Source organism: Sander vitreus, chromosome 13 (genome assembly GCF_031162955.1).
Source record: "Sander vitreus isolate 19-12246 chromosome 13, sanVit1, whole genome shotgun sequence".
Classification (NCBI taxonomy): Eukaryota; Metazoa; Chordata; class Actinopteri; order Perciformes; family Percidae; genus Sander; species Sander vitreus.
This window is the reverse complement of record NC_135867.1, coordinates 28894830-28922778: the sequence shown is the minus strand read 5'-3', so window position 1 is coordinate 28922778 and position 27949 is coordinate 28894830. Positions and strand designations below refer to the sequence as shown.

General features: G+C 41.0%; 1 protein-coding gene across 7 annotated transcripts in view; it reads left to right on the top strand.

Moving 5' to 3' along the window:
- Positions 1 to 27949, top strand: part of dlg2 (discs, large homolog 2 (Drosophila)) — a 240286-nt gene that overhangs the window by 177609 nt on the left and 34728 nt on the right. For 3 of the 7 annotated variants that reach the window (XM_078266799.1, XM_078266798.1, XM_078266795.1), the window contains 8 exons: positions 2726 to 2779; positions 4061 to 4111; positions 7200 to 7324; positions 10038 to 10207; positions 10733 to 10869; positions 13014 to 13158; positions 15983 to 16124; positions 19964 to 20023. In XM_078266799.1, coding sequence (XP_078122925.1) covers positions 2726 to 2779; positions 4061 to 4111; positions 7200 to 7324; positions 10038 to 10207; positions 10733 to 10869; positions 13014 to 13158; positions 15983 to 16124; positions 19964 to 20023 — 884 coding nt within the window. Of the gene's footprint in view, positions 1 to 2725; positions 2780 to 4060; positions 4112 to 7199; positions 7325 to 10037; positions 10208 to 10732; positions 10870 to 13013; positions 13159 to 15982; positions 16149 to 19963; positions 20024 to 24371; positions 24525 to 27949 lie in introns of all 7 variants that reach the window. The other 4 variants (XM_078266800.1, XM_078266797.1, XM_078266794.1 and 1 more) reach the window with 3 other exon arrangements.

The window sequence follows — 27949 nt, the reverse complement described above, 5'->3', positions numbered from 1 at the left end:
AGGAACGATTAACTATTAATCATGCTTACATGGTTTAGAGCACAGTTAGTTTGTGTATCTAAATGTATGCACATTCTCATGCACAAGAAGAAACTGATTAAGTCGGTTCTGTGTTTAGAAATGAGCATACACATGGTTTAAGCACAAAATAAAACACCTCATTAATCTAGTGATCGACTGATACTGTTTTTTCAAGGCTGATAATCTTTAAATCAAAATTAAGATTTTGGAATGTTACAATACAACCTCCAACACAAAACTTTGTTTACATGCTTTAAAGCGTAACTCTCGCCAAAATACAACCTAGGGTCTTTTTGTGAATATACCTGAGTCAAACTTTAGTTTAAAAGCATATTTAGGACGGAATCGCCACTTTTAAGATTGACCGTATTTTCGTTTTCGGTCAAATGGCCTTTTGAATGGGAGTAATAGGGACACTTTTATGCTAGCCTCAAAATATCTAGTTTTAAACCACTAAGAAGGCTCGACACAACATGAGACTTTGCTCCAAGTATCACCAGGAGCTCTACACCTTAACCACAGCACTGACAACATTGGTTGTGTCCACAGAGTTTACTAAAAAGAAAGGTTTTAACAACTCACCGTAGCTCTGGTTGTTTCCGGCTGCTACCACCTCGGCAGTCACAACGAGTCGATATCAAAACAAGTAGCCCCAGATTTAGGATATCTTGGTCACCGGTGGAGTTAAGGTGTAGAGCCCCTGGTGATACTTGGAGCAAAGTCTCATGTTGTGTCGAGCCTTCTTAGTGGTTTAAAACTAGATATTTTGAAGCTAGCATCAAAGTGTCCCTATTACTCCCATTCAAAAGGCCATTTGACTCAAAAAGGAGAATACGGGGAATCTTAAAAGTGGCGTTTCCGTCCTAATTATGCTTTTAAACTAAAGTTTGACTCGGGTACATTCACAAAAAAACCCTAGGTTGTATTTTGGCGAGAGTTATGCTTAAGTAGTAAGTATATATGCTAAGTAGTTGTTTAATAAATTAGAAACTTTCAACATAATACCCAGTAACAGAGAGTCAGATAGTGTTGTGGGGGGGGGACATTAAGTCAGACTCAGTGATGAGTGAAACCAAAGCAGAGGGACAAACACAGAGCTGTAGCCGAGCCAAATTCATTAACTTTATCGATTATCAGGCAAATAAAACGCTGATAGAGATAATCTGCAAACTGTCAATAAACGGGTCGATAATCGGCCAGGGTCAATAATCGCTCCATCCCTACATTCATCAACTAAGGGTTCATACTTTAAATGAGTGTGAGAAAACTCTGTCCCTGTTTATCCTGAGGACATTATTTTACCAGATAAAAACACTAATTTAAGCAAACCTACAAAAGTTCATCCCTGGAATTGATTTAATTTGATTCCCCAAAAGGGGTACAAGTACTATAAAGAAGCAGCCAATCCTATAGCATGCAGTATAGTGGGGTGATGTAGCTAGTTGTGATGGAGACACAAGTGGACAGGCTGAGTCTCTTGCTGATGACATGTGCTGTCACTGCACTGATGACCCAGCATAGCGTCTCGTCTTTCACAGCATCATGTCAGTCAGCTGCACAGCGGACACACAGTCTCTACGCTGCTATGACACTACACAACAACACTGACATACATCTGTATGTGTATAGAAACTGCATACAGTGGGATAATCCTTCTAGCTCATGATGACGTCACATCACATGTAAAATATCTTTCCAGCCTAGGATTTGTGACCAGATTATGTAACTCTTATAAAATTCACAGGTCTTCAGTTATGTGCTCTCTCATCTTTGCACACAATATGCTGTACTACTTGATATGCATTACATTCTTTTTTTTAATTCTAATTATTCACATGAGAATGATTAGCCCTTTTCTTTGTTATTGCCCTTGTTGGTTTGAGTTCTATTCATCTTATGGGGACAAAATCAAAGGATGAATTTCAAAGGAATCTCTGAATGCATCCTTGAGAATCATCTTGTGAAGTGAGTCTCATTCATCAGGCTCATTGTTTACGTACCGTAAACTGAACTGCTGATGGATGCTCCATCACGGCTCTCATGTTGTGCCCAAATATCAGAGTTCCTCTCTTGGGAGTCCTGCCTTTAACCATCTGCTCTATTTCTACAGGCCATCAGGAGAAAGCATTTTGCATGCATTGTGTGACACTGGTTTCATTTCAGATTGCACAGTTTATGAATGCAATATTATTACCTGACTGGAGGTCAAATTTCCAATACAGACTATAGAGCTGTGCTGCAGAGCCGTAACAGGTGAAGAGGAACGACGTCTTGAACTTGAAAGCTGTTAGTTGACCTTACCATTGGTTAAAATATGAAGGTGATTTACCTTTGGCAGGCATTGATGGCACATTTCAACACAAGCTTCTGGCTGAATGAATCATAAATGGTCTTTGTTATCAGTAAGGCATAGCTGCACAATAGAAACTCACTATGTCCACTCGTTTCCCTGTGTTCTCATCCCTCTCTCCTGTTAAACCTATTCAGCTATAACAACTGTATCAGAGTTCTGTGCATCAGAGGGGAGTGTTTCTGGTGCCATTCAGCAAATGGAAGTCTGTTAAATTGTTGATGATACGGAGATCCACAAGCTGGATACACTTATGGAAAGTAGGACAGTGGTGGGCCCAGGCGTCTCTCTATCACTAAAACCTATGTCTCCCCCTTTTCTCCCCCTCCCCTTCTCTCTCTGTCTCTCTTACAGGCCAGCCCTGCCCCGATAATCGTCAACACAGACACTTTGGAGTCAGCTCCTTATGTGAGTTTGAATTTCTGTGGATTCTTTCTTTAATGCTCCTATTAGTCTTTTCAGTAGAAGATCAATACATCCAGCAGATTAAAGCACACTTGAGTAGGAGCATATTAAATAATCTCTTTTCCTCTCTGCTCTATTACTGAGTTTGACTTGAGATAGTATGTGTGGTGTGTTAGTCCATTTTGATTGTGTAACTATCTTAGTAACAAATGAGGTTGCAGTGCTGAGTTATTGATGTCTGTCGTGAATAAACGACCAGCACAAGACTTTCTAAAAACCTTCTACTATTTGACGCTAAAACAAATGAATGAAACTGTAGTGCAGTTGAAGAAATGGGCACAGGAGCATCTGCCTCAGCCACTTACAATTATATTGCAAGCAGTCTTTTCTTCCTGCAAGACAACACTTTTATTTATATGATCTTGATAGAATCAAGATCATATATATCTTTTACTGCTGTTGCTAATTTAGTCCTCAGATCTTGCCTGCTTCAATCACATGTTTATTATAATAACATCTGATGCTGCTCAAAAATGATGTCCAACTGGGAATATGATATGCAGTGTCTCATATGCTTGTGTGCTATTCCTGTATGAATGCATAATGACGGAAGTGCTCCCTGCTAATTAATCATCTCAGTGAGATACAGGATGAGACTGACTCTTCTGTAGCTAACCTCCTAGTTGCAGAAATAGCAAATTTTGATTAACCATCACCTTAAATTGTTTCCCTCGAGGTAGCGCCTGCTTAGTACAGAAACCACCACTGGCCATGGAAAACACCTGTCAGCCCCATTTTTTATTTCAGTATGTAGAGCTGGCCTTAGTGTGGTCATTGTCTCTCAGCATCAGATACCGGCGCAAAAATCACACTTTAGCAGAACAGCAGCTCGACTGTGGCGCTGTAAGATGACGTAGTGTGAATAGAGAGTAGCAAGTGGAATGAAAGATCGGAAATCCACATAGGATAGGTTCGCAAGGATGGTGGATGGGTCAAACAATACAGGACCTTCACCCAGGAGACCGGGGTTCATGTCCCGTTCTTGTCCCGCATGTCACTGAAACGTACATTTTGTAACCCCACCCACCATCTTTTCCTAAACCTCGTGCCGCATGTCAGTCAGCACGTCCCGACCCAGAGCGTCAAAAAGTGACGCCAAGAGTCCCGACCAAGTAACTAAATGACTAAATATGACCCCAAAGTGCATTTTCATTTTAAAGCAACGTTTGAAGGTATAAAAACTGGAGTTAATGTCTTGGCTCTAACTGTTTTCTGTTTCTTCAGGTCAACGGCACAGAAATTGAATATGAGTTTGAGGAAATCACTCTAGAGCGGGTGAGTATCTTACAGCTGTGTTAATCTATGGGAACATTGATCGGCACTGTGGTACAGTGAAATGGTCTCCTGAAGGCATTAAAATAAGATGCAAGGTAGTTCTAGAGGGAAGTGGAAACATCCATGCTGCCTCAGGAGAGGATCTACGCTCTGTGAACTCTGTGTATATATTATGAGCTACTATATGAAATGGATGGGAGGACTTTGCATTCATTCTCTTAGTATGAATTGTGTGTGACCAGTTAGGACTTTTATTGTCCCATACAAGCTTTTAGAACTGTGTTTTCATACATATGAACGCAATGTCAATAATTAAACAGCATACATGTACTGCTAAAACTACATAACTCCTGACCTTAAATACCTGGTTTTATAAACATCACGAAGGAATTTCCATGATCATAAATTTAACATGGCTTATTTGTAGCTCTAAAGTCTAAAGGTACGTGTCCACTGGTAAGCGTCATTTCCCTACTCTCCATTCATTGTCTCTGTAAGCAGCGGTGCAATGCATTCTGGTAGCGTCGCAGCGACTTTTGCTAATTGGGGCGTCAAGTTGCCCGCTCCTCATTTGCATAAAGTTAAATCCAGGCTACTTTATGCAAATCAGGGGTGTCCAGCTCGACTCGTCGCCTCTGAAAAATCTTTTAAACTGACCGCTGTTAATCTAAAATTAAGACAGATTCAGCAACTGCAGCTTATTTCTCGCAAAATATTTTCAGAAACACATTTCACTGAACTATTTTCATAAAATAAGAGAAAGCACGAGCCGCCATGTTGCTCTGTTTTGAAATCCGTCAGCAGACAGCCCAACATGAAGCGTTCGTCCAATCAGGTGCAGCCATCGTGGTTGTAGGAGGGCGGAACCTGTATTCTTTGCTTGTCAGTGCTCAGTAAAGAGAAACTGGGAATGCTGGGAAGCCGGGCGATCCCTGTCGTCAAAAAACGCCACAGCGGACACAAACATTAACTTTGGTTAGAAGGTGATTTGACTTGAAAATTAATTGAATGCAGCTTTTGAACATAAAGGCAAACAGCATGAAACTGTTTTATCCCTCACAACCCTATAAAACTGTTTGTGTGCTAATGCAGATGTGGCATAATCTCCTAGTCACTGTTATGGTAATATCGATCAAGTGGATACTAACAGGCACAGAGTAGAGGTTTTGACAGCTCCAATACAATCAGGAGCAGAGACATAGCCAGACCAACAGCAAAGGTAAACGCCACAACCAACCAACAAGGAGAGCGCTGTCGATTTAATACAGACAGAAGTCAGCCTCCATCCATACTCCAGGACCTCCATATTTATCGTCAGGCATCAGATGATGGCCCAAACCATCTTGTTTAGTCTCCGAGCATAGACAGGTCTTTGTCTGGTCCTCTCAAGTCGTCGCCCTAGAGAACAATGTTTTTTTTCACTCAGGCAGCAAGGCCCTGCAGGGACACTCAGTGGGTTTTGTAATCAAGAGAAGTTGCTATTCCCATCAGTTAACTACTTAATCAAAGCTTGACTTTCATTTTGTGAGTGGGCAGCCAGGGGATTTTATTTGCAGAGCTGACAAAGTGCAGCTCCTGCTCTGAAAGACATGGTGTGATCGCCCTGCCTTATAAATACAATATTTCATGGATGTCATGATAATAAAGAGCCAGGTTAAGTCAGGAGAGAGGCGGGGATCTGGACTTACAGCAGAATGCCAGAGCCATTTTGTAATGGCAAACTGAAGACTCTGACCGCTTTGTAATCATACTGAGAGCAGCGACACTACAAAGCCGTACTGTTAAATCATGCGTCAATATTTCATTGACTTTTAAAGAAATTGTTAGCTTGCTTTTCAATGGAATTAAAAGTCAACATTTAGAAAAGGATTGTAAAATAAATTCATAATTTAAAGGCAATGATGCTTTCTAAGGCATTTTGTTGTTGTTTGCACAGTGCAACCAGTGGTGCTTGTACGCCAGGGGGTCAATATCCAGTTTCTAGGAGATATGTTGAAAGAGTGTTGAGTAACTCAACTGATTTGAAAAACTAGAAATTAATTCATTAAAAAGTAGAAAACAATACATCCACATATTCGTGTTAGAGAGAAAATAAACACACAAATACGTTTGCAAATTGCCGTAATGCTGATCCATAGTATACACTATCTATTGTCAATAACTTCCTTTGGCTTTTTTTATATAGCATTTTTATATAGTTAATAGTAATAAAAACATCTAGTTTAAAATCAGATCAAATAAACACATTTGGAACATGACAGCGGTGCCGATGAAGGCAAGGCAAGGAAAGGCAGCTAGTGTAAATACTTCAGAACTGGAGTGATGTGATCCACTTTCTTGGTGGATCACATGGAGCAGCAGCGTTCTGAATCAGCTGCAGCTGTCCGATTGATTTTTAGGGAGCACTGTATAGACACCGTTACAGTAGTCGAGACGTAAGTCTGGTTTAACTCGTGATATACTCTTAAGGTGACTTTGTAATTGTAATTGTCTTAAAACAACTCCATCAGTTTTGTCTTTGTTTGATCAAAGAAAGTTCCAGCACACCCATCGGTGATATGGTCAATCACATTACTCAGTGCTTGTATTGGACCATAGTCCCCTGGTGATATAGTTATGTAAATGTATGTGTTGTCCGCATAATTATGCGAACTCATTTCGTTGTTTTCCATAATCTGAGCCAGTGGAAGCATGTAGATGTAAAAACAGAAGAGGCCCCAGAATGGAGCCTTGGGGAACTCTGCATGTCATATTTGTCCGCTCAGATGTGTAATCAAGTAGGATATAAACTAGTTTAGTACTATGCCAGAAAGTCCAACTCAGTTTTTCAATCGAGGTAGTAATATGTTTTGGTTGACCGTTGATGAAGGGGTGCTCATTTGATAGGGCTGTCAGACACAAAAGGTTGGGAACCACTGTGATATATACATTTTTAAGAAATATGGCATAGTTAATTTGCAATGTGTGCACTTGCATCAGCATTAACATTATCTTCAATGTAAAAGTAACAAACAATTGGCTGTTTCTTTATTGAAATTATAACAGCAGCAGGAATCATGTTTTCGCTGGCTTCTTTCCATGACCACAGGGTAACTCAGGGTTGGGCTTTAGCATTGCCGGAGGCACAGATAACCCACACATCGGGGACGACCCTGGCATCTTCATTACCAAGATCATCCCTGGAGGAGCTGCAGCAGAGGATGGACGACTGAGGTCAGTCAATTACACTTCCCCACACAGGTTTTAAATAAGAGATAACTTGAAAAGTATTCAGACCTGACAGGGAGAAAAACGTGGAGAAACTTGCATATCTCAACAGAATGTCAAAAAAGAAATCTTCTTTAAGAGGATGACTGAAAGATAATCTCTCTCCCCACTCACCACTCCACTGGGGAATGGATATATCAGAGCTTACTGCTAATCTACCCTCAGAAATCTTTCATGAAACATATATTATACAGTAGTATTATTGTTCTGTTGGTGTCTCATGCATTTTTAAGCATATTAAGGACAGTATAATGGCTCAGGGAAGGCTTTGCAGAAACTGCTCTTGTCAGTTTATAGTTCTCGTGCCTCTTATTTATGTAAATCCTGCAAACTCATTTAATCTATTAACCAATGATCAGTTCTTTTTTAAGTATTTTGTCTATTAGCATGTATATTAACTATCATCAGAAATCACACAAATTAAACTTCTGTTTATTTAATCTCAAGAGTAACAAGAGCATTTGATTTTTATAGTTATACTTGAGTCTCTTTTCACTCTTACGTCAAGTATAAAAAATGGAGAGCCACAGCTTGATTGACAACAGTTTGGCTTCACATAGTCTCGCATTGCCAGACCTTGTCACCGCTGCGGAGGAGGGTCTGGCTAGACCACGCAGCATTCTGGGATGGGAGAAAAACGTGCTCTGGTTTATTGGCATTTCTTTAAACCAATCACAATCGTCTTGGGCAATGCTAAGCGCCGAGCGGAGCAACGGTGCCTCTGCGAAAAAGCCTTGGGAAGGAACTTGTTTTGGTGGAATGTGTACGTTCAAAAGTAGTTTTAGTCGTGCAACAGAAAACTCAGATTGGACAGATAGTCTAGCTAGCTGTCTGGATTTACTTAACTTAAATGACATAAAATAAACAAGATAACGCTATCATTACAAGAACACGCTACATACCTCAAACCCGAAAGAGAAAGATTTGCTACCGGTACTTATATCCGCGGGATCTGATCTGTGCACATTGGCCGATTGTAACAAAATAAATAAAAATCTTTAAATCCTGTAGCAACTACCCCCCCCCCCCACCCCTCCCCTTTTTATTTTTTTATTTTCTTAAATAGCAGTGATGGATAATGCAGGTTTTGGTTTTAGGCCAGCTCCTGTTCTTTTTCCAAGGTGCAGCTCTGGAGCATTACTGTCAGATCACAGATGCTAGAGAGGAGCGTAACGCATGCACAATCTCCAGCAGATAGCAGAAGAAGCAGGCCGGGCATAAATCACACTTAGCCTAATTGATGGTCACCCCTCCTACTGTAGGTGGGCATCAAGATTAATGCATTATGGATGGAGGGGGAGTCTAATCTCTGTGAGGAAGGAGGCCTGATAGGGATTTGGTTTTCACATTATAGAAGCCAGACACACTTCCTGTCGCTGCTCTGGGACACTGTGGCAGAGCACTAAGCATACTTAATGCACTGGCTCGGCTTAAGGGACTGCTTGGAGCATTTTTAGTGTTTCTCATAGAGTCTATTTGGAGAGGTGAACGCATGGATATAGTCAGGACTAAACCCACACTAACCCCACCATTTTATTTCTGAAAGATTTCTATTATCCTATATAATATCAATTCTCAATTCATATTTACATTTTAAGCTCAGTTCCTCAGAGCTTTTCATTATTTTTCATTTATTGATCACCAACAAGATTTAACCTACTCAAACATTAACTAAAAGATAACAACTAAATAATGTATTTGCACTGTCTGAAGTATGTCAATTCTTATAGAAACAGAAAGAAATAAACTAAATTTTAAAGATTTAATGATAGAGATATTTTTCTGCTAGAAGACATGATATTTAAGTACGCAGATCTTTTCGCTCTGCTTCCCAATGGTGGAAGTGTTTGTGTGTGTGTGTGTGTGTGTGTGTGTGTGTGTGTGTGTGTGTGTGTGTGTGTGTGTGTGTGTGTGCTGGGTCCCAGCTGGTCCCTATGCACACCCTCAGGAAAGTTGTGTCCTTGAGTGCCAGGGCATGGATGATTTAGTCAACACCTCAGGGGAATTCAAACTGAGCCGCTCGCTGACTCTAATGTTTACACACTTGTGTGCTCGCACTCATAGTCGAACCCACTCTCTCTCTGTCACACATCACAGACATACATATACATGAAAAAGTGTATAATATGCAATCTCAAACTCATATACGAGCACATGGGTCACCGCTGCAAAGTAAACATCTACTGCCAACAGCCACATACAGTCACCTCTGTCATCAAATGTGTGTGTGTGTGTGTGTGTGTGTGTGTGTGTGTGTGTGTGTGTGTGTGTGTGAGTGTGAGCAGCTCTGACTATACTGTAAACATGATGCATGTCATATTTGAGCATATATCAGCTTTCACAAACGTTACCACTTATTCAATTAAACCCATTCTGTGTTGATTTTTGTGTGTCTAAGTTGTTGTTTTCTAAACATAGCATTGTTATTGTCAAACCTTTTAACACTCTCTTTTCTTTATTGCGATAGAACAGTTCTCAATAAAAAATAGTCAACATCATGTGAATTCATAAAGGCTGAACTTTTGCAACTTTAGAAGTTTTGTTTGACTCGTAAAAAGACAGCTGTTTCTGAAGAATGATATACTGTAGTGTGAGTGTAGCCTTGCTCCTAATTATTACCAATAATAATCATCACTTATCTACACTGTTCCTCTTCCAGAGTAAACGACTGCATCCTGCGGGTGAATGATGCAGACGTGTGTGAAGTTTCTCACAGTAAGGCAGTAGAAGCCCTGAAGGTTGCAGGTTCTATTGTTCGGCTGTATGTGCGGCGCCGCAGGCCAATGCTGGAGACCGTCATCGAGATCAAACTCATCAAAGGACCAAAAGGTGGGCTCAGACACACACACACACACACACACACACACACACACACACACACACACACACAGTCACACAGATTGATTGTCACATTGATTTAATTCAATCACATTGATTTAATTTCACTGGTCACTTTTACTGCAGCGTGTTTTTTTAAATGGCATATTTTCTTTAACCATTTACAGTATACAGTTTAGCTGAACAGGGTTTTCCCTGGTTCAATAAAAGACAATGTTGTTACATAATGGTGTAGGGGGAGACAGTATTGCTTTGTGTTGGGCAGAAAGCTTTAAAATGTGCAATATTTAGACAAACTTCTGGTTAAATTGAATATTTAGATAAATATGCTGTATATCTTGATACATGATCATCACATAATGTGGGTGTCTCTGATGCCTAACATGAATCAGTCATACACACAACCCAGAAACTAACCAACTACTTTCATAAATGCAAACACACACACACACACACACACACACACACACACACACACACACACACACACACACACACACACACACACACACACAGGGCTTGGCTTCAGTATTGCAGGTGGAGTTGGAAACCAGCACATTCCTGGAGACAACAGCATATACGTCACCAAGATCATTGATGGTGGGGCAGCACAGAAGGATGGCCGGCTACAAGTAGGAGACAGGCTGATAATGGTGTGTACACACTGGAGTTCCATTTTAAGAGCTTGCACCTTGCAGAAGGATATTTCATGAAATAGATGTTATTACAAGTATATAGTTCCCATACTATTAAACATGAAAATACAGTACTTCTTTAATGAACCTTAGTGGAAACATTGGAATATTGAACACAGTAGAGTAACTAGAAAGATGAAAACCTCTCTCCATTGTTAAGTAACCTAATTCAACAATCTGGGAAAAACATGACCTTTTTGTTAGCATTGTTGACTTTATTTAACTCTGTGGTCATTTTGGTGCTGTAGTGGAATTGGGTCAAATATACTGTGCCTTCACACTGGTTCTTCTGCTTTTACTTGTCAATTAGTTTAGTTAAAAATATATTTAATATATTTAAAAATATATATTATTTAGGGCAATAGCAATAGTGTAAAGGGATTTGAACGTCTACATATTATTTTATTCATAAATATACTGTATATAATCATATATTTACAAATGTCAAGCTCATCATAACTGAACCATAGACTGTAAATAGTGGACGTAGCATTAGCGACGTCACCCAATGGTTTGTGGACTGACGTTTTGAAGCCTCGAGTTTGACAATTTGGCTGTCGCCTGTTTTTTTGAAACCAGACGTGACGATTTTTGAATAATAGAGTGGAGCTGGGGAGGATGAAGAGGCAGCCAGTGTTGTTTATGGGTGCAATGATGCTGCGCTAAGCCAAATGCTAAAGAGGAAAAGTTGCCGGGGTGTAAACAAGGACCTCTGGGTACTGGCACCGTACAGCAGTACATTACTTTGCAGTAACGCTTTATAATAACCATCACTAATAAATGGTAAATTGATAGTTAATTCAACTTTAGTTAATAGTTATTTTATTGTTAACTAACAACGACATGATACAGTTTAATTAACTATCAATCTACCATTTATTAGCGATGATTATTACAAAGTGTTAAGTTACCTGCTAACGCTGGCGTTAGCTAGCTAGCTTGGTTGGCAGAACGCTGAACAAGACATTTTTTAGGCGACCAAAATGTTCCATTTAATTTAAGTAAAAAGACAGCGAGAGGGTCAGAGTTTAAGATGATAACACGACAACACCTAAAAACAAGTTCAGGTCATGTCCACGGTGTTAGCATGGTTAGCATTGCTAAGTCTCTCTCCTGATTAACAGGTCAACATGTAGCCACGCCCCTAAAGCATACCCTGCTTTATTGTCTATTTGTCTAATAAATGGGACCATAATTTACAAAATGAACATCACGCTCTATTGAAGAAACTAGCGATTGAGACCATAAACTCATTATGACAATGTTTACTAAGGTAATAAATCAAGTGAGAATTAACTCATTTTCTCACAGACTTCTATAGAAACAGACTTCTTTTTGCAACCAGTGGAGTTGCCCCCCTGCTGGTAATTAGATAGAATCTAGGTTTAAGGCACTTCGACATTGGCTTCACTTTTCAGGCCCAGAAGCTCTGTTTAGTATTTTTACTGTCTATGAACTGAACCTGGGTATCCTTTTTATTCTTAGAGATGACAATGGGACAACTAGAGAAATATCATTTATTTTTCAACTGCTCAGTTTATTTTTTTGTGTATTTTGCTTTTGATTTGCTGACAAACGATAACAAGAGGTTGGGGAATGTTACTCAGTAAGTGAGACTCTTTCATGACGTCACACTGATCCTGCTGCTGAGTTTTATAAATAACCTATTTAGCATCTTTATCATGTTAATACAATGGCTGTTATTATGTAGACAGATATCCAAGAGGCTAATGGTGATTCCATGAATCAGGTTACACTGTGTACATTACATTAACCAGCAGTGTATCAATCACACTGACATTCTGCAGCTTCAGTCTAAATGATAATTAAGTGAAATGAGTCCATGGCACACATTTTGAAAGCAAGACAGTGCCAACCTACTGGCTCAGTATAGCAGCAAGCCTTCTCTTGAGGAGGGCATTGCTCTTGCTTAACTAGCGCTTAATTTAATTACCTTCCTACTGTCATGTTGTCACCCGAACACCATCTGTCATAATCCAGTCTCCTGGAGGCAGGGAGCACGCTGGTCTGATCTTAACTGAGCAGTCAGAAAACTCTATAACTGCTGATTGAACAAACAAGGACTTTGTCTGTCTGGACAGGTGAACAACTACAGTCTGGAGGAAGTGTCTCATGAAGAGGCAGTGGCCATTTTGAAGAACACATCGGATGTGGTCTACCTAAAGGTGGGAAAGCCCACCAATGTCTACCTATCGGATCCCTATGGGCCTCCTGATATCACACACTGTAAGTCCTCTCCTCTTGTATTTGAACTGTTTATTCATCAGCTGTTAGAAAAGTGTAACCAGACTGCAGAGAGGATTACTTAGTAAATGTAAAAGTGTGTAATGTGAGATTTGTGGGCACTGAGAAGCATGACTGTGAATCACTTATATTTCACAAATTACACAAAACCTTTACAAGTTAAAGCATGCATTCATTGATTTTTGGCACACAACCCTGACATATAATCACCAAAACAACGAACTTAAAGAGGCCAAAGAGCTGCAGAATCCGGTGACACGTAACCTCTTTAATGTGCCCTATGGGCTTGTTATACATTTTCCTATGAGCATATACAATTCTAACGTTATTCAATCTCTAACTTGAATTTAAAGGGTAGGGAAGGATTTTTTTCAACCTGGACTTTGCCAACCCTATTTTCCTATGTATTAATTGTATTAAATGTATTATTTCCAGTATTAAGCAAGATTGCTGCAGCAGAGAAACAAGCTACAATGTAAGTTAATAGACAATTGTCCAGCTTGTATTTACCTTCATAAAAGTGCTCGTTTTGCAGCTGACAGACTCAGATTATTATTCTAAGTGTCTGACAACATTATGGAAAGGATTTCTAAGGAGGTCGACCTTTCTGTTAAAGAGTAAGATCCTTTTTTTAAACATAAAAAACTTCCGCAAAATTGTGTTCGCTAAACCCACCAGACTCCATTTAAATAAACAGTAATTTTAGCATCATAAAATACACTTCATTCAAAGTTGACAGAAACAAAATATAACTGAAAAACTTTTTTGGGTCGTCTTTCCACTTTTCCGACCATCACAACTCTAGTTTTGGTTGAAATAAATACATAGTTTACCGATTTACACGCTAAAAGTATTGCTTTTTTAAATGGAGTCTGGTGGGTTTAGCTTTAGCGACCTCAGAGCTGTTTCTGGTTAAACAGAAAGGTCTCAAAGAGGTTTTAAAGGTCTATCTCTGTAGGGATCCTTTCCATAATGTTGTCAGACACGTAGAATATTAAAGGTGTAATATATAATACTGACAGCTAGTGTTTAAAATAGTTACTGCAGTACAAATTCAAAATACTGGAGAGAGTTGTCTCCCCCGCCCCCTCCTCCCCAGACTCGAAGTTCACTTTGGTTGCCAGGCTAAGACCGCAGCATCCACAACAATGTTGCTAGACGTTTGTCTCACATAGCCAGACATTACTTCACAACGGAGTAGCTAACGTTAGATGCTGGCTATGTTGACAGTCATTAAAGCCCGTGCTCACGCGGAGCTCTGTACTGTACCTGTACCAACTGACAGGCACGCTTTTTCGGCTTAGAATTATGGTAGGAACCGCTAAAAACACAAAAACATCGCTGTCCTCTCCACTCGACGGACAGACACACTTCCTAGGCTTAGAATTACGGTAGGAACCACTTAAAACACAACAACCTCGCCGTCCTCTCCACCTGACGGACATACACACTTCCTCAGCTTAGAACTACGGTGAGAACCGCTAAAAATAACACTACCTTGCCATCCTCTCCACCCGACTGAACACCATTTATTGGCTTAGAATTACGGCAACAATCTAGGCTACACGTTGTAAACAGCTGTGGCCCACTTGCCTGGTCCTCCGGTAACATTAGCTAGCAGTTAGCAGTGTTAGCATGGCGGCGTTAGCCAGGACCAGTCGGGATCACTTTACTGGCTGTGTCTCAATTGTTTTTGCAAGTAACCAACTCGGGTACTCTAACTATATAATTTAATGTGAGTACACAAATGTTGAAATTACATAAAATGCCCGTCCCTTGTACCTGTTCAGGAGGAAATTAGCCAACTCGGCGTACTTTTCGGCTCTAAGCTGTCTCCATCTTTCAAATACATCTCCAATATATACCGGGGGTTTGTGACGTCTCTGGTCACGCAACTGTTAGAAACATGCCGTTTTCTTTAGGTCAGGTAGAATCTGTCTCCGTTGATCCAGTTCATTTGTTTGCTGCTTTCATGGCTGTACTAACGTTACAGCTGTAGCGCGCTGGGTTTATGTGTCTACAGGTATATCTGGCAAGCCGGCCTGGCTGTCAAACTGGGAAGTTGATAACAACACACAGGCCAAAACACAAACAGAAATTCCGTCACGGAACGGAAATTTCAAAAGGAGAATATACTGGCATTAGCATTGTTGTCAGAAAAGATAGTATTTCAACTTAGCATGTTTCCTTAATAGCTGATGACGCATTGGGGTCATTTTTGGATTTATTACAGTAAATATATTACATATTGGACCTTTAATCTGAGTCTGGCAAAACGAGTACTTTTGTGAAGGTAAACAAGGTGGACAATTGCCCTATTAACTCACATTGTCGCCGACTGCAGTGGTCTCACTTAATACTGGACCAGTTTCAAAGATTGTTCCCATCAGTCACTTAGACACAAAAACAGGAAAATAGGGTCCAGGTTGAAAAAACGATAGTTACCCTTTAACTTTATCTCTGGAAAAGCGGTTCATAACCCTCACTTTAACATTTATTGTATAGGTACACTTATGAAATTAAGTGAAATGAAAATTGAAGCTGTACAGTGAGGCCACTGCTTGTTTTGTTTTAGATTGTTTGTTTCTAAAAGTATTTTTTTATGTTAAAGGAAACTTCTACATTCATATAAATGTTTTGCATTTTCACACAAAGAAACAGTACTGTAGTCCGAGTTTAACCCCCAAATGGCTGTATTTTTGAAGCAAATTAGAAATACTAAGTGTGCAGGAATACTTTCTTGGCATCATGGAAATGTTTCAGCTAGCTGTCTCTGTTTTTACTTTCTCTCACTCTTCTTCCTCAGCTTTCTCTCCAGCCCTGGAAAATCATATCTCTTCCCCCGTCAACAGTGGCACTCTGGAGTACAAGTCTGGTCTCCCTCCCATCTCCCCCGGGAGTTATTCCCCCCTCCCTAAGCACTTACTTGGGGAAGAGGATATAAACAGGTTGGATGGTTTTTCCTTCTTACGGTAATTACCTCCCTTCCTACCAGACTACTAGAACTACAGGTAGAAGATTTGCCCACCCCGCTCCTCCTGTCTCCCCCTCGTCCTGACTGATCTGTGTCTGTGTTATAAATCAAAAAGTCATCAAAACTCCATGGAGTTATGATGCAATTTTAAAGCATCCCTTGTTTCTCAGTGTTTGGCTCACTTGTTTTGTTGTTTTTTAAAAACCAGTTTCCCCCGCTGTGTTTTTCAAAGATAGCCTAAAGAGTTCTGGCAAGATCTTCAACACTACATTCTGATCACAGTTACTGAAACAAATATTTATAAAATAAAATGTTCCCAGAAACAGCTATTTGAAAACCACTGGTCTGCTGTAGTCTTGTTTGTGTCTGAATGTCTCTTTTTATGATTTCTTTGTGGACAATGTGTTGTTTAGTGCCATTGTGATGCATGCCTGGAAACTATTGGAGCATCAAGCAGTTGCTTTGTAATTAAACCCAACAGAGCTATAGTACGTTGCTTGTTTTTGGTGTTGGTTGTACACGCTGTGGTTTCGAAAGGCTTTGGTAATGTTAGTCATCAGTGGAAATGATAGTAAAGGTTGCCTCAGGTCCAGCAGCAGTACCATCACTGCACAATGACTGGTTGAATTGTGAAGTGTAGAGAACGTAGAAAACAGTGTGTCTGTCTATCTTGCCTGTTTCTATGGCATTTGATGTGGCATCAGTGGCAGAGACAGATGTTGCCTGGCTGTTTCATCAATGCTTTGTTTTGCGTTCTCCAGGGATCAGTTGAGTGTTTTGGGTTGTTTAAAAAACAAGCATAAAAATCAAGATGTATGATTTTAGCTGACTCATCGCACATACCCATTGTTGGAGGATTTGTCATATCAGCAGCTGATATGACAAATCCTTTGTCATATCAGCAGCTGATATGACAAATCCTTTGTCACATCTGTAAAGATAAGCTACGCTTAATTAATAGGCTTGCTACAACTGCCATTCTCTTGAGGCAGTGCAGTAAAGTTAACCAACTGCAAAAATCAGCTGTGGGGAATTCAAACCTATGCCAGAACATTTTACAACATGTAGGAGAGCTGTAAACGTGTCCGACCCAACACGGTGCTACGAATACTTAACAATAAATAAAATAGAAAGGCTTTTTAGTGACATATTTTTCACATTTTTAGTTCTTCCCTCCTCTATGACTGCTGCTCTCAGTCCAAACACAAGAAAGCTGAACATGTCTCACCAGAGTGAGTCACAGCCAAAAAATAGCAGCTCCCCACCTCAGCTGACCCAACACCTAATCCTATAACAAGCTGCCACAAGGCTCTGGATCAAATGGGCCAGATTTCCTATCAAGTCAAATCTAAGAGTAAAGAGGTAGATGTTCCCCTGCTGCTTATCAAACATAAGGTTTGGTCTGAGGTTTGGTTATATGTCACTGCATTTGAAGAACGATGGACGAAAGCAGATTTGTCGGCAGCACAACAAGGACTAGTGGTGGATGTCACAGTGACCAAATGATACACTCCATAATGCTCTTCTGTTAGATTAGATCATTGTTGCATGTTGTGGCAAGAATGATGCCTTGTTGTCCATTTGCAAAATAAAGATCAGGGTGGAGGAATATTGCAGCAGAGTGGTAACAAAAGCTCATTTCAGAGGATAGCTGAAGGACCCGTGTGTTAAGCTTTGTTGAGTGAAGGATTAGTCCTCCATTGTCTTTGGAGTTAAGAGGTTTAGTATTTGCTCTTGGCCAAGGTGCTTGAGATTACCTTGCTGACCTAAAGTGAAGCACTCTAACAGTAGCTCTGTGCACACAGGATACTACACAGCCAAGTGGATCCTCACATTCTGTAATAACTGATAATGCATCTCCAGTAGCTTCATTCATTCCATCACAGATTGGGAAAGTAATAAAATGTTCCTTAGCTGAATTCTAAATGTCAGAATTTTGAATATTGATATTGCTGTTAGGCCAAGTGAGAGACTAGGGGATGAACCCTTCTGCTTTATTAACAAGAGCAGAAAGTTGTTCTGGCAACTACGACAGGAACTTACCCACGTATCCTGTACTCATAATGATTTGTAGCCACGCAGTCCTAATGGAGAAAATGGTAGAGTGGTAGTTTTTTAGGGTTTTCAGATTTTTAGAAATCACTACCAGTTAGAAATAAAATGATTACTCCATGTATTACTTTACTTAGTAATATGCCTTCATTTTATGGCTGTTATAGGGTGTGAAGTCCAAATATTAAGCAATGTATTGCTGTCCAAATTCTTGTAAAGCTCACCATGTTTGTCTTCAGTTATTTTCACCTTACTGCCTGGCATTTGAAACTTTTAGTAGCTACTTCAGATCATCTCCACAAGCCTCCACAGTTATCCTTTGAACCAGCAGTGTGTTTGAGATCCTGTTGTTTTCTTTAACGTTAATGTTCAGATACTAACTGCTGCATGACACTGCATTTGGCCTGTAGTTCAGAAATGCACAAAGGTACTGTACTTTCAAGTGTTTGAACTCCAAAACCTGACTGAGTTAAGGCTAATGAATAAAAGAAAAAGAGCAATGAACCTCCACAGGCCAGCTGCACAGCAGCCTTCCAGACTCTAAATGGCACCTACAGATCTGTATAGGGTCGCTGCGTTTGGGTCTGAGCTGGACTGACTGGCTGCCTCAACTCAGCTCATTTCAGTATGAATGATTCAGCAGGAGAAACCAAGCCAACTGTCCAGACCTCTCTGGCTTCTGCCTCTCACCAGCGGGCCGTTATTGACCTCAGTACAAGCACCGAATCCAGGAAGCAAAGTAGAATAACAGCTGGTATAAACTATTTGGATCTCGGCATGTTTTTGACCACTTGCTCTAATTAAATATAAGACATAATTTGCATATCTGACCTTTGGCATGCATTAAGCTTCAAGCTTGCAGAGTACCCACTCCTCAGTCTGAAGAAAAACACTGCGCTAGCAGATCAAGTGGCCTTATTTTATTTGGTGTCCTAAGCTATTCACACTCAAATTTCCTTTGATAGCACTGCCATGTTGGTCAGTCATGTCGAAATACGATTAGTGAAACTCCCTTGCCTGAAGGCACCAGATGCAGTGGAGGGTATACCCACCCAAACTCTCTTTAGCTCTTTATTTTAGGCTTTATAAGTGTCATATATTTCTTGAGATGCTTACATGTTAAGAAGGCCTGGAGTGTGTGATTTAGCGGTTAATATGACGATTGCAGATAGCTGCAGGTTTACATTTGCTTCTTCAGTCACAGTCTGCCAGAAGGGACAGAGTTGCTAGGCAAGACCTACCGGATGTCCGTCTACTCTAATCTGTATGAATGCCAACCTCACATCAACAGACTACACATGTACACACATTATGCATAAATGATTCCATACCAAACGCACATACTGTACTGTACGCTCCAGTTAACACATGAATCCACATGAGTTCACAAACAGCAGACACTGAGTGTTCACTGAATGTTTAAGCAGCGATATGGATTGGCAGTGTGTCTGCAGCAGATTAGCACTGCCTCTCCATGCAGGCACACTGTTTATGAGCTAACACTCTCATGTTTAGTGATGATGATGTTGAGGAATCCCTGACATGGACGTTGACTTCAGTACTTCCAAGGACATGGCTTTTACTGTTTCCTGCTGTCTCATTTTGTTCTGTGTAGCATGCCCCAGAGTGTGTTCTTCATCAGTGTCTCAATGAATGGAAAAACCAACTGTGTGAATTTAAATAGCAACATTACAGCATTTTATGATAAAAGATTTTTATCAGTGGTTGGTTATGAGAAGTTTACTTTTTCCACCCTATTAGAAATCCCTCGCTCGATGACGGGGAGGGTCACAGGTTTGATTCCCAGCACTTCCAGTTGAGGTGAGCTATTTAGCATGCTCAGGCACCTACTGCATGCCCTTGCATGTTCGTAATTGCATGTTTTTATTTGTGTCCATCAAAATAGAAATTACATCAGGACACTTGTTTAAGCATGTGCCCCGTTTCATTTGGAATTTGATGCCTTACAAAATGTTATGAATAAATTCTGAAGTACAGTACTGTTGAATGTTTCTCCTCAAAGATAACCTTTCTGTTATCTAAAAAATATATCAACAACTTTAAAGGGGTGATAGAATGATTATATATGGTATTTCACACTGTTCCTTAAGGTCTCCTAATAGGGTATGTAACAGTGGTTGGGCTGAAAATTGCCCGAATGCTATTTCATTAGGCCCTTAACTACCCTGTGAATATGGCTCTATTTGGAACAAGAGCTTTTCTTCCAAATATGGTATGCTCATGAATATTTAGATGAGCTGCGCGCTGATTGGTTTGAGCAAACCCCATAGAAACACATTGGAGACGAGACAGCAGGTCTCATATTTCAGACACTGCAAAGTTATGCATTGTTTGTCGGGCTATTTCATTATTAAATTCACTTCTGAGACTTTTTTATGCGAGAAATCAACTATATAAAGCTCAAATATGGGCCGTTTTACGAAAATTGATGGCTAATTGCAAATTTGGTAAGATGTGTCGGACTTTAGGAGCTCCACACAGTCTGAGGAGAAAACGGCAACCTCCGTACCCAGTGAAAGTCACCGTTTCTCGGTTACTGGACTACCGGGGCTCCGTGGAGCTGGCTGGCTGCCAGCTGCCGGCATAACTAGAGTATATTTAGTTAGAATTTCGTCATGCCACTTATATAACATATACCCCAAGGTCTTATAAAGCTAACTATGGTGTCCGATTTCAATTTAATGCATTTTTATGAATATTAGTTAGGGATTTCGTTAGCTGCTACTGTCCCTTCAATCCTACGTGTACAGATCGTTGCTAGTTAGCTTCACTTTTGGCATAATTAAAGTATATTTACAGTTTGAATTTCGTCACGCCACTTATATAACATATACCCCAAGGTCTTATAAAGCTAACAATGGTGTCCGATTTTTCAATTTAATGCATTTTTGTGAACATTGGGGATTTCATTAGCTGCTACTGTCCCTTCAATCCTATGAATCGCGGCTAGCTACAGGCCCTGGAGCTCTATCAGGGCCTCGGCATTTTGTAGTCCAGTAACCCAGAACCGGTGACTTTGCGCGGGTATGGAGCGCCGCGGGCTTCCCTTCGTGACGGAGATCCAGCTAGCTCACAGCGAGTCTATGAAGTAGGACACGCCGGGCGGCGAGGCAGCACCAGCCACTGTCACGTAGCCTGCTGAACTCCTGCTGAACTGCGACACACAGTCGGACAACATTTGCAATTAGCCATCAATTTTTGTAAAACGGCCCATATTTGACCTCTACATAGTTGATTTCTCACATAAAAAAGTCTCAGAAGTGAATTTAGTAATTAAATAGCAGACCTCTGGAGATCTGCATGACCTAGCTAGATTCAGAAGACTAAGCTGACCTCAGGTCAGTGGTGTAGCCTATGCAAATGTTGGGGCGTGACAAAGACTTGGAGTTGAGATGCTGACGTCAGCTTTTAGCTTTGCTGAGATTCGCCCGTTTTCAGCGGCAGTTTCAAAATGTGAGATTGCAGAGGATAATGGTGTCAATGGGACTTTGAGCTTCTATGCATGTCCTATTCACCCACCGAACTGTCGTTATTCAACTATGACAAGGTAAAATCGGTTTTGCATTCTATCACCCCTTTAAAAATGTTACCATGCATGATAATGTTTTGCAAAAGAGATTATTCCCCGCTAATGCTAACACATTAAGGCGAGAATATAATATTTGAAAAAAGAAATAACAAAATGGTCTCTTACAAATAAGAGTTGAAGTGATAAGCAATAAAATCCATTACACTCAGGGGTTTTGCTGCTACAGTCTTACTTGGCCTGGAATGACTGCTAGCTTATAGTTCTTAAAGTTAGCCATCTTGAGATATTTGTTGCTGAGAGCAGTCAGTTCACTGACTTTATGACTCTTTGCTACATAAAAGTAATCAAAGGAGTTTGACAATATCCGTTTTTTTTTAAGTGAAGATAAACCACCTTGCCAAATCAGAATACTGTATGAATGATTGGATCACAGCTGTGCTGTAGTAGTCATATCTCTTTATCCAATGTATTTAAGAGCTCTTGGATCAGCTTGCAGCATACATTTTCATAAAACAAATGAATTTCCTTATAGCTATAGCTATTACTTACAGGTATACTAAGCAGCATTTTCCTAAAAAAAAAAACTAATAGAAAAGTAATCTCTCTCAATCATCACGTCTGACCCACTAGAAGTGTGTGCTGGTGTCTGTATCTGCAGAGACCCTGTCCTCTGCCTGCATCTCTCTTTTCTTCTTCTTTGTTGTTGTGTGGGACGTTTATGGGCGTCAGCAAAGTGCCTTTGGGCCCCACTTGGGTGTTTAACCCCCAGCCAATAGCAGAGCGTAGTGTGTTTGAGCGCCTCTCTTTCTCTCTCTCTCTCTCTCTCTCTCTCTCTCTCTCTCTCTCTCTCTCTCTCTCTCTCCCTCTCCCTCTCTCTCTCTCAAAAACACTTTTACACAGCCTGTTCAAGGCGGAACTGTTGCGCCCTTAAGCCGCCTCGCCATCTGTGTAAAAGTTACAAAGACAGAACGGGGGCACAGTTGTTGCGCCTTTAAGCTGGCAACTGAGGTAGTCACAGAGCTGTAACAGCATCGAACCAACTTTTGTGTGAAAGGGACAGCCAGCATGGCGGGACTACATGCAGTACAATGCGCAAGTCGACCCACAGGAAAAACAAAACAGTGTTCTCAGTTGCTCTCTCAAACACACACATAAACGCACGGGGGTCGCAGCCATCTCTGTCCTCTCTGTGCTACTTCAATGCATGAAGTTGGCGGGTCAGGTTTACGTGGTTGATTAACGGTGCAGTCTGGCTCACAGACGCTAGATGCCGCCACTGTTGTGTTACACATCACGCCTCTTTTGCTTTGGAATGCCAACATGCTATGTGAAATCACACACATTATGCCGCCTCTGATTGGTTCTGTGTGAATAAACAAAGCCGGTATAAGGGCAGACCTTTACTGCGGCGCTGTGGTGGAAACTCTGTGTGAAATGGTCCTCTCTCTGTGTCTCTCTCTCTCTCTCTCTCTCTCTCTCTCTCTCTCTTTGTGTCTCTGTGTCTCTCTCTCTCTCTCTCTCTCTCTCTCTCTCTCTCTCTCTCTCTCTCTCCTATCTCTAATAAGGTAGGGGAGGTTTTCTCCAAACAAATGTTCATCCTTGGGTTCAGGTACAGTAAGTTTGCTAAACAGCTATTAAACCTTACCTTGGGCCAATCAAAGATGGCTGTGTATGTGAGCAGGAAGAGGAAGGTGGATGAATCTGTTGATATTAATGTGAATCTGCTGTTTACTCGGATGGTGAAAGCCAGAATCAGGATTGACTTTAATTATTATAAAGAGATGAAGGATGTTGATCAGTTCAGTGTGATCTGGGCCCATGGTGATGTGTTGTGCTCTGTTGAAGGAGACCAACTCATCTTTTCTCAGGAGGTGATGTCATTTATTTAAGTGTATATGTATATATTTATTGGCCTGTTGTTTTGGGGGGCCAATTTTGAACGCTGCGTTTACAAACACCAACCGAAAATTGCTGCTTAGTATTCCTTTAAGCTATGAGATATCAAACAATGTTAATACCACTACCACATGAGACATGTTGATAGGAACTCAACACGTGCTGAAAAACATCTACAGTTGTTGATTAATTGGTTCATAAATGCCGGAACATGGATTGTCAACAATGTTAAAAATCTATAATTAATTTTAGTCATTTATCAAGCAAAGACTTTCTCTGTTCCTTTCATTATAAACTGAATATCTTTGGTGGTCAGACAAAAAAACAGTTTGAAGCCATCAGCGTGGGCAGTGGGACTCAACGATTAATCAGCTGATAAAAACATTATTCAGACAGATCAGTGGATAAAATTATTGTTAGTAGTAGCCATATTAGTAGAACAGGTTGTTCAGTATATGATATTGATTGCGACAGGAAATGAGTTTGCTTAAGTGCCTTTTCTGATTTTAGTGGTTTGAACAGCAATAACCATATACCATTTACACCATACGGTACTGTAAAGCAGTCCTTCCTCCTACTCTCTCTACTACGTCTCATGCTGCTTTATTTCTATGATTTCTATGGTTATTATCTGAGTGCCTCCATCATCTTTGTATCTCCCAGACCCTTCATCCCCGTCTCTGGACACTAACCTCTCTGCTCTTGTCTCTCACTCCACTGTAGGCCTCCTGAGCCAGTTTACAGCACTGTGAACAAACTATGTGACAAAGTACCCTCCCCCCGACACTATTCCCCAGTGGAGTGCGACAAAAGCCTCCTCCACTCCGCCCCCCTCCCATATCACTTAAGCCTGTTCCCTGACTCGGACGTCACCAGGTACTTCCCACCACCACCACCACTATGTCCCATACAAATGGCATGCCATGTTACCATATCGTCCTTTATACCTATTGGTTTTCTCTCATTCACTCAACTGTTTGCTCCCTCTTTTGGTCCCCTGGGAACCACATCTTGGTGTTGTTTTCTGAAGCTAGCATGCCTTTTTTCCCTCCACTTTCCTCTCTCTCTTCATGGCTCTGATTATGCCTCGTAGCCGGATCCAGTGGCGGAAAAAGTACTCATAGTGTGCTCCATTTGTACTCGGAACTCAGATTTTCCGAGGTCAAAGTCGGAAACATGCCCCCTGACCTCGGATTTCCGAGCTCAGAACTCGGGCAACCACCGAGTACCCCGAGCTAAAAATCCAACATGGCTGCTCCGTGTATCAACAGTTGTGAAAGCTGTAGTAACATACATACATACAGTTATAAACACTTATGTCACATTTGTGTCTTACGAAAGCCGTTGTACACATAGTGCTGGCCATATTCTATCTGTGAACATGTTGTTACTCTGTCTGTATGCACACAAAAACAACGTTATGCATTTTTATGAACTGGCAATGCTAAAAATGGCTAATGAAAACTTGTAAATGGAACGCATTCAACTCGGGTGTGACGTCATTCCCAGCTCCGGCTTCAGAGTTCAGAGGTAAATGGAACGCACTGTCAGATCTTTTTCTGAAGTAAAAGTAGCAATGCCACACTACAGTATATAAATACTCTGGAACAAGTCATTCATTTAAACTGTTACTTAAGTAAAAGTACATACCTGGGCTAAAGGAGACCTATTATACTCGTTTTCAGGTTCATACTTTTTTTTGGGGGGGGGATTTTGGCCTTTAATCAATATGACAGCTGTAGACAGGAAAGGGGGGAGAGAGATGGGTAAGACATGCAGCAGGTCAGAATCGAACCCTTGGCCGCTGCGGTAAGGACTGAGCCTTGGTCCATGGGGCGCACACTCTACCAGGTGAGCTACCAGGGCTCCCCTTCAGGTTCATACTTATGTATTTTGTGTTTCTACTAGAACATGGTTACGTGCCTTAAAGTCCAGCAGGATGTTGTAAATTGGGGAGAAATTAACAACATCTGCATCCAAGATTACAGCTTTCCATGGAGTTAGCATGTAGCTACATATAGCGGTGTGTGTAATGAAAACACTGCAGTAACATGGCTGGAGCAGATGACCTTATAGAGAAATCCGGCAGCGCGCATCACCTCAAGCTGGGAGTAGAAGCAGTGGGAGTTCAGAACGGTCTGAAGTCTGAGGTTTTTGCCATTACTTTTGCACACGTTAACCTCATTATTTGAAGCGTTGGCCATGTTTTACTGTAATATGAACATCCAACATTGTAACATTATAGATATGACAGAACAAAAGGAAAAGCAAGATAGGTCTCCTTGAATGTGTTTTTCACTAATGTTGCAGCTGGTTCCATCCAAAATAGACACAACGTCACACAACGGAAATTTTGTCATGCAAGATTTTCAAGATATTCAAACAGATGCTCTATAAATGTTAGGCACATTTTAATCCAGCCAAGGTAATGCAACACATATGAGTGCCCTGTCCCACTCTCTATGGTCAGGCCCAAAAATTCTGCCATTTTGGAAGAAATAAACTTAGCACAAAAAGTAAGGAAATTTGTGTTTGGTAGATTATTTCTCAATGCGGTCTCAATGTGGTATCAATGCTTTTTGGCAATAAATCTTATACCGTTGGAAAGCCTGTTTACTTCCCTTTCAAATGGTGCCCCATTTGTAAGGAACATTTGTGGGATGAGCAGCAGTGCTGAGTATGTGGGTTGCGCCCATAAAAAATATGCTAAATCTTCTCTGCCAATGCCAAACAGCTTATTATGCCATTGACTCGTTTGGTGTTTGGTGGATTGGATGATTGAAGTTTGAAGAAACAAGACATATTGGCAATTTAACAATTAATTCATTTCACAAACAGGAGCCTCAGTAGCGTGTGGAAGAACCATACACAGCCACAACAGCCTGGCACCTCCTCCTCATGCTGGTCACCAGCCTGGTCACACACTGCTGTGGGATGGCATCCCATTCTTCAACCAGCATTTGTCGCAAGTCAGCCAACGTGGTCGTGTTGGTCAATCTGGCACGAACAGCACACCCAAGCTGATCCCACAAGTGTTGAATGGGGTTGAGGTCAGGATTGCTGGCCATTCCATCCTCTCCACTCCCACATTCTGGAGGTAGTCTCTGATAAACCCCGCCCTGTGGAGGATAGAGTTCGGTCCCAGACTGTGGAGATATGGGATTGCCACTGGTTGCAGAATCTCATCTCTATATCTCTCTGCATTGAGATTGCCTCCAATGATGACAAGCCTCGTTTTTCTAGTGACACTGCCTCCACCAAAAGGTGTTACTCTATCGGTGCAGCAATCAGCATAGCGTTCTCCACGTCTTCTCCACACTTTGACCCTATGATCCAACTGCCGTAGGCAGAATCTGGACTCATCACTGAACATAACGTTCCTCCACATGTTCAGGTTCCAGTGCACGTGTTGCCAACACCAGCGCAAACGGGCCTGACGGTGAAAAGCAGTCATGGCAGGACTCCAGGCAGCCCTATGAGACCGGAGATTGTGCTGCCAATCAGGTGCCAATCAGGCACCTGTTCCTTACATGTACCTTACAAATGAGGCACCATTTGAGGGGGAACTAAACAGGCTTTCCAACAGTATAAGATTTATTGCCAAAAAGCATTGTTACCACAGAGAAATAATCTACCAAACACAAATGTCCTTACTTTTTGTGCTAAGTTATCTAAATTTCTGTCAGGCTTATGCTGTCATGGTGGAGCCAGATCCGTTGATAGGCATTTTGGGTGCCACATGGAATAAGGCCCATGAATGCAGATGATGGGCAGTTTTATTGTGTATGGTGTACTACAGAAGTGAAAAGATGAGTCTGTGTCCACATTTGAGGTGTGGCTTAGAGAACTGAGCAATGTCTTGCACTTGGAAAAGTTGAAGTATTATTCAGTCCCTCCAGAAAAACGCGATTATGCGATCGCATAATTCAATGCATAATCAGCCAAAGTGTGCATATTTATGCGGGGGCCGCATTTTTTCAAATACGCCGCACTTTCACCGCATAAATTGCCGATTTCCGTGCTAAATATGCGGGGCATGCATGATTTCATAATGCCCGCATTTTCGTTGCAAAAGAGTCCCATATATCTTAGCAGAAAGTTGAAAAATGTTGCGTTTACTTCACACAAGAGCAGCCATTTTCCCCTGTTGCCATGGGAACGTTATGAAGTGATGTAATTACGCAACGTGAACATCATCGAAAAGCTGCAAACCCCGCCATGAAGCCATGATGAAACCGCAGTTTTTGCAAGTTCCCACAATTTTTGAAGTTCCCAAAATCGCATAAAACTGCATAAATATC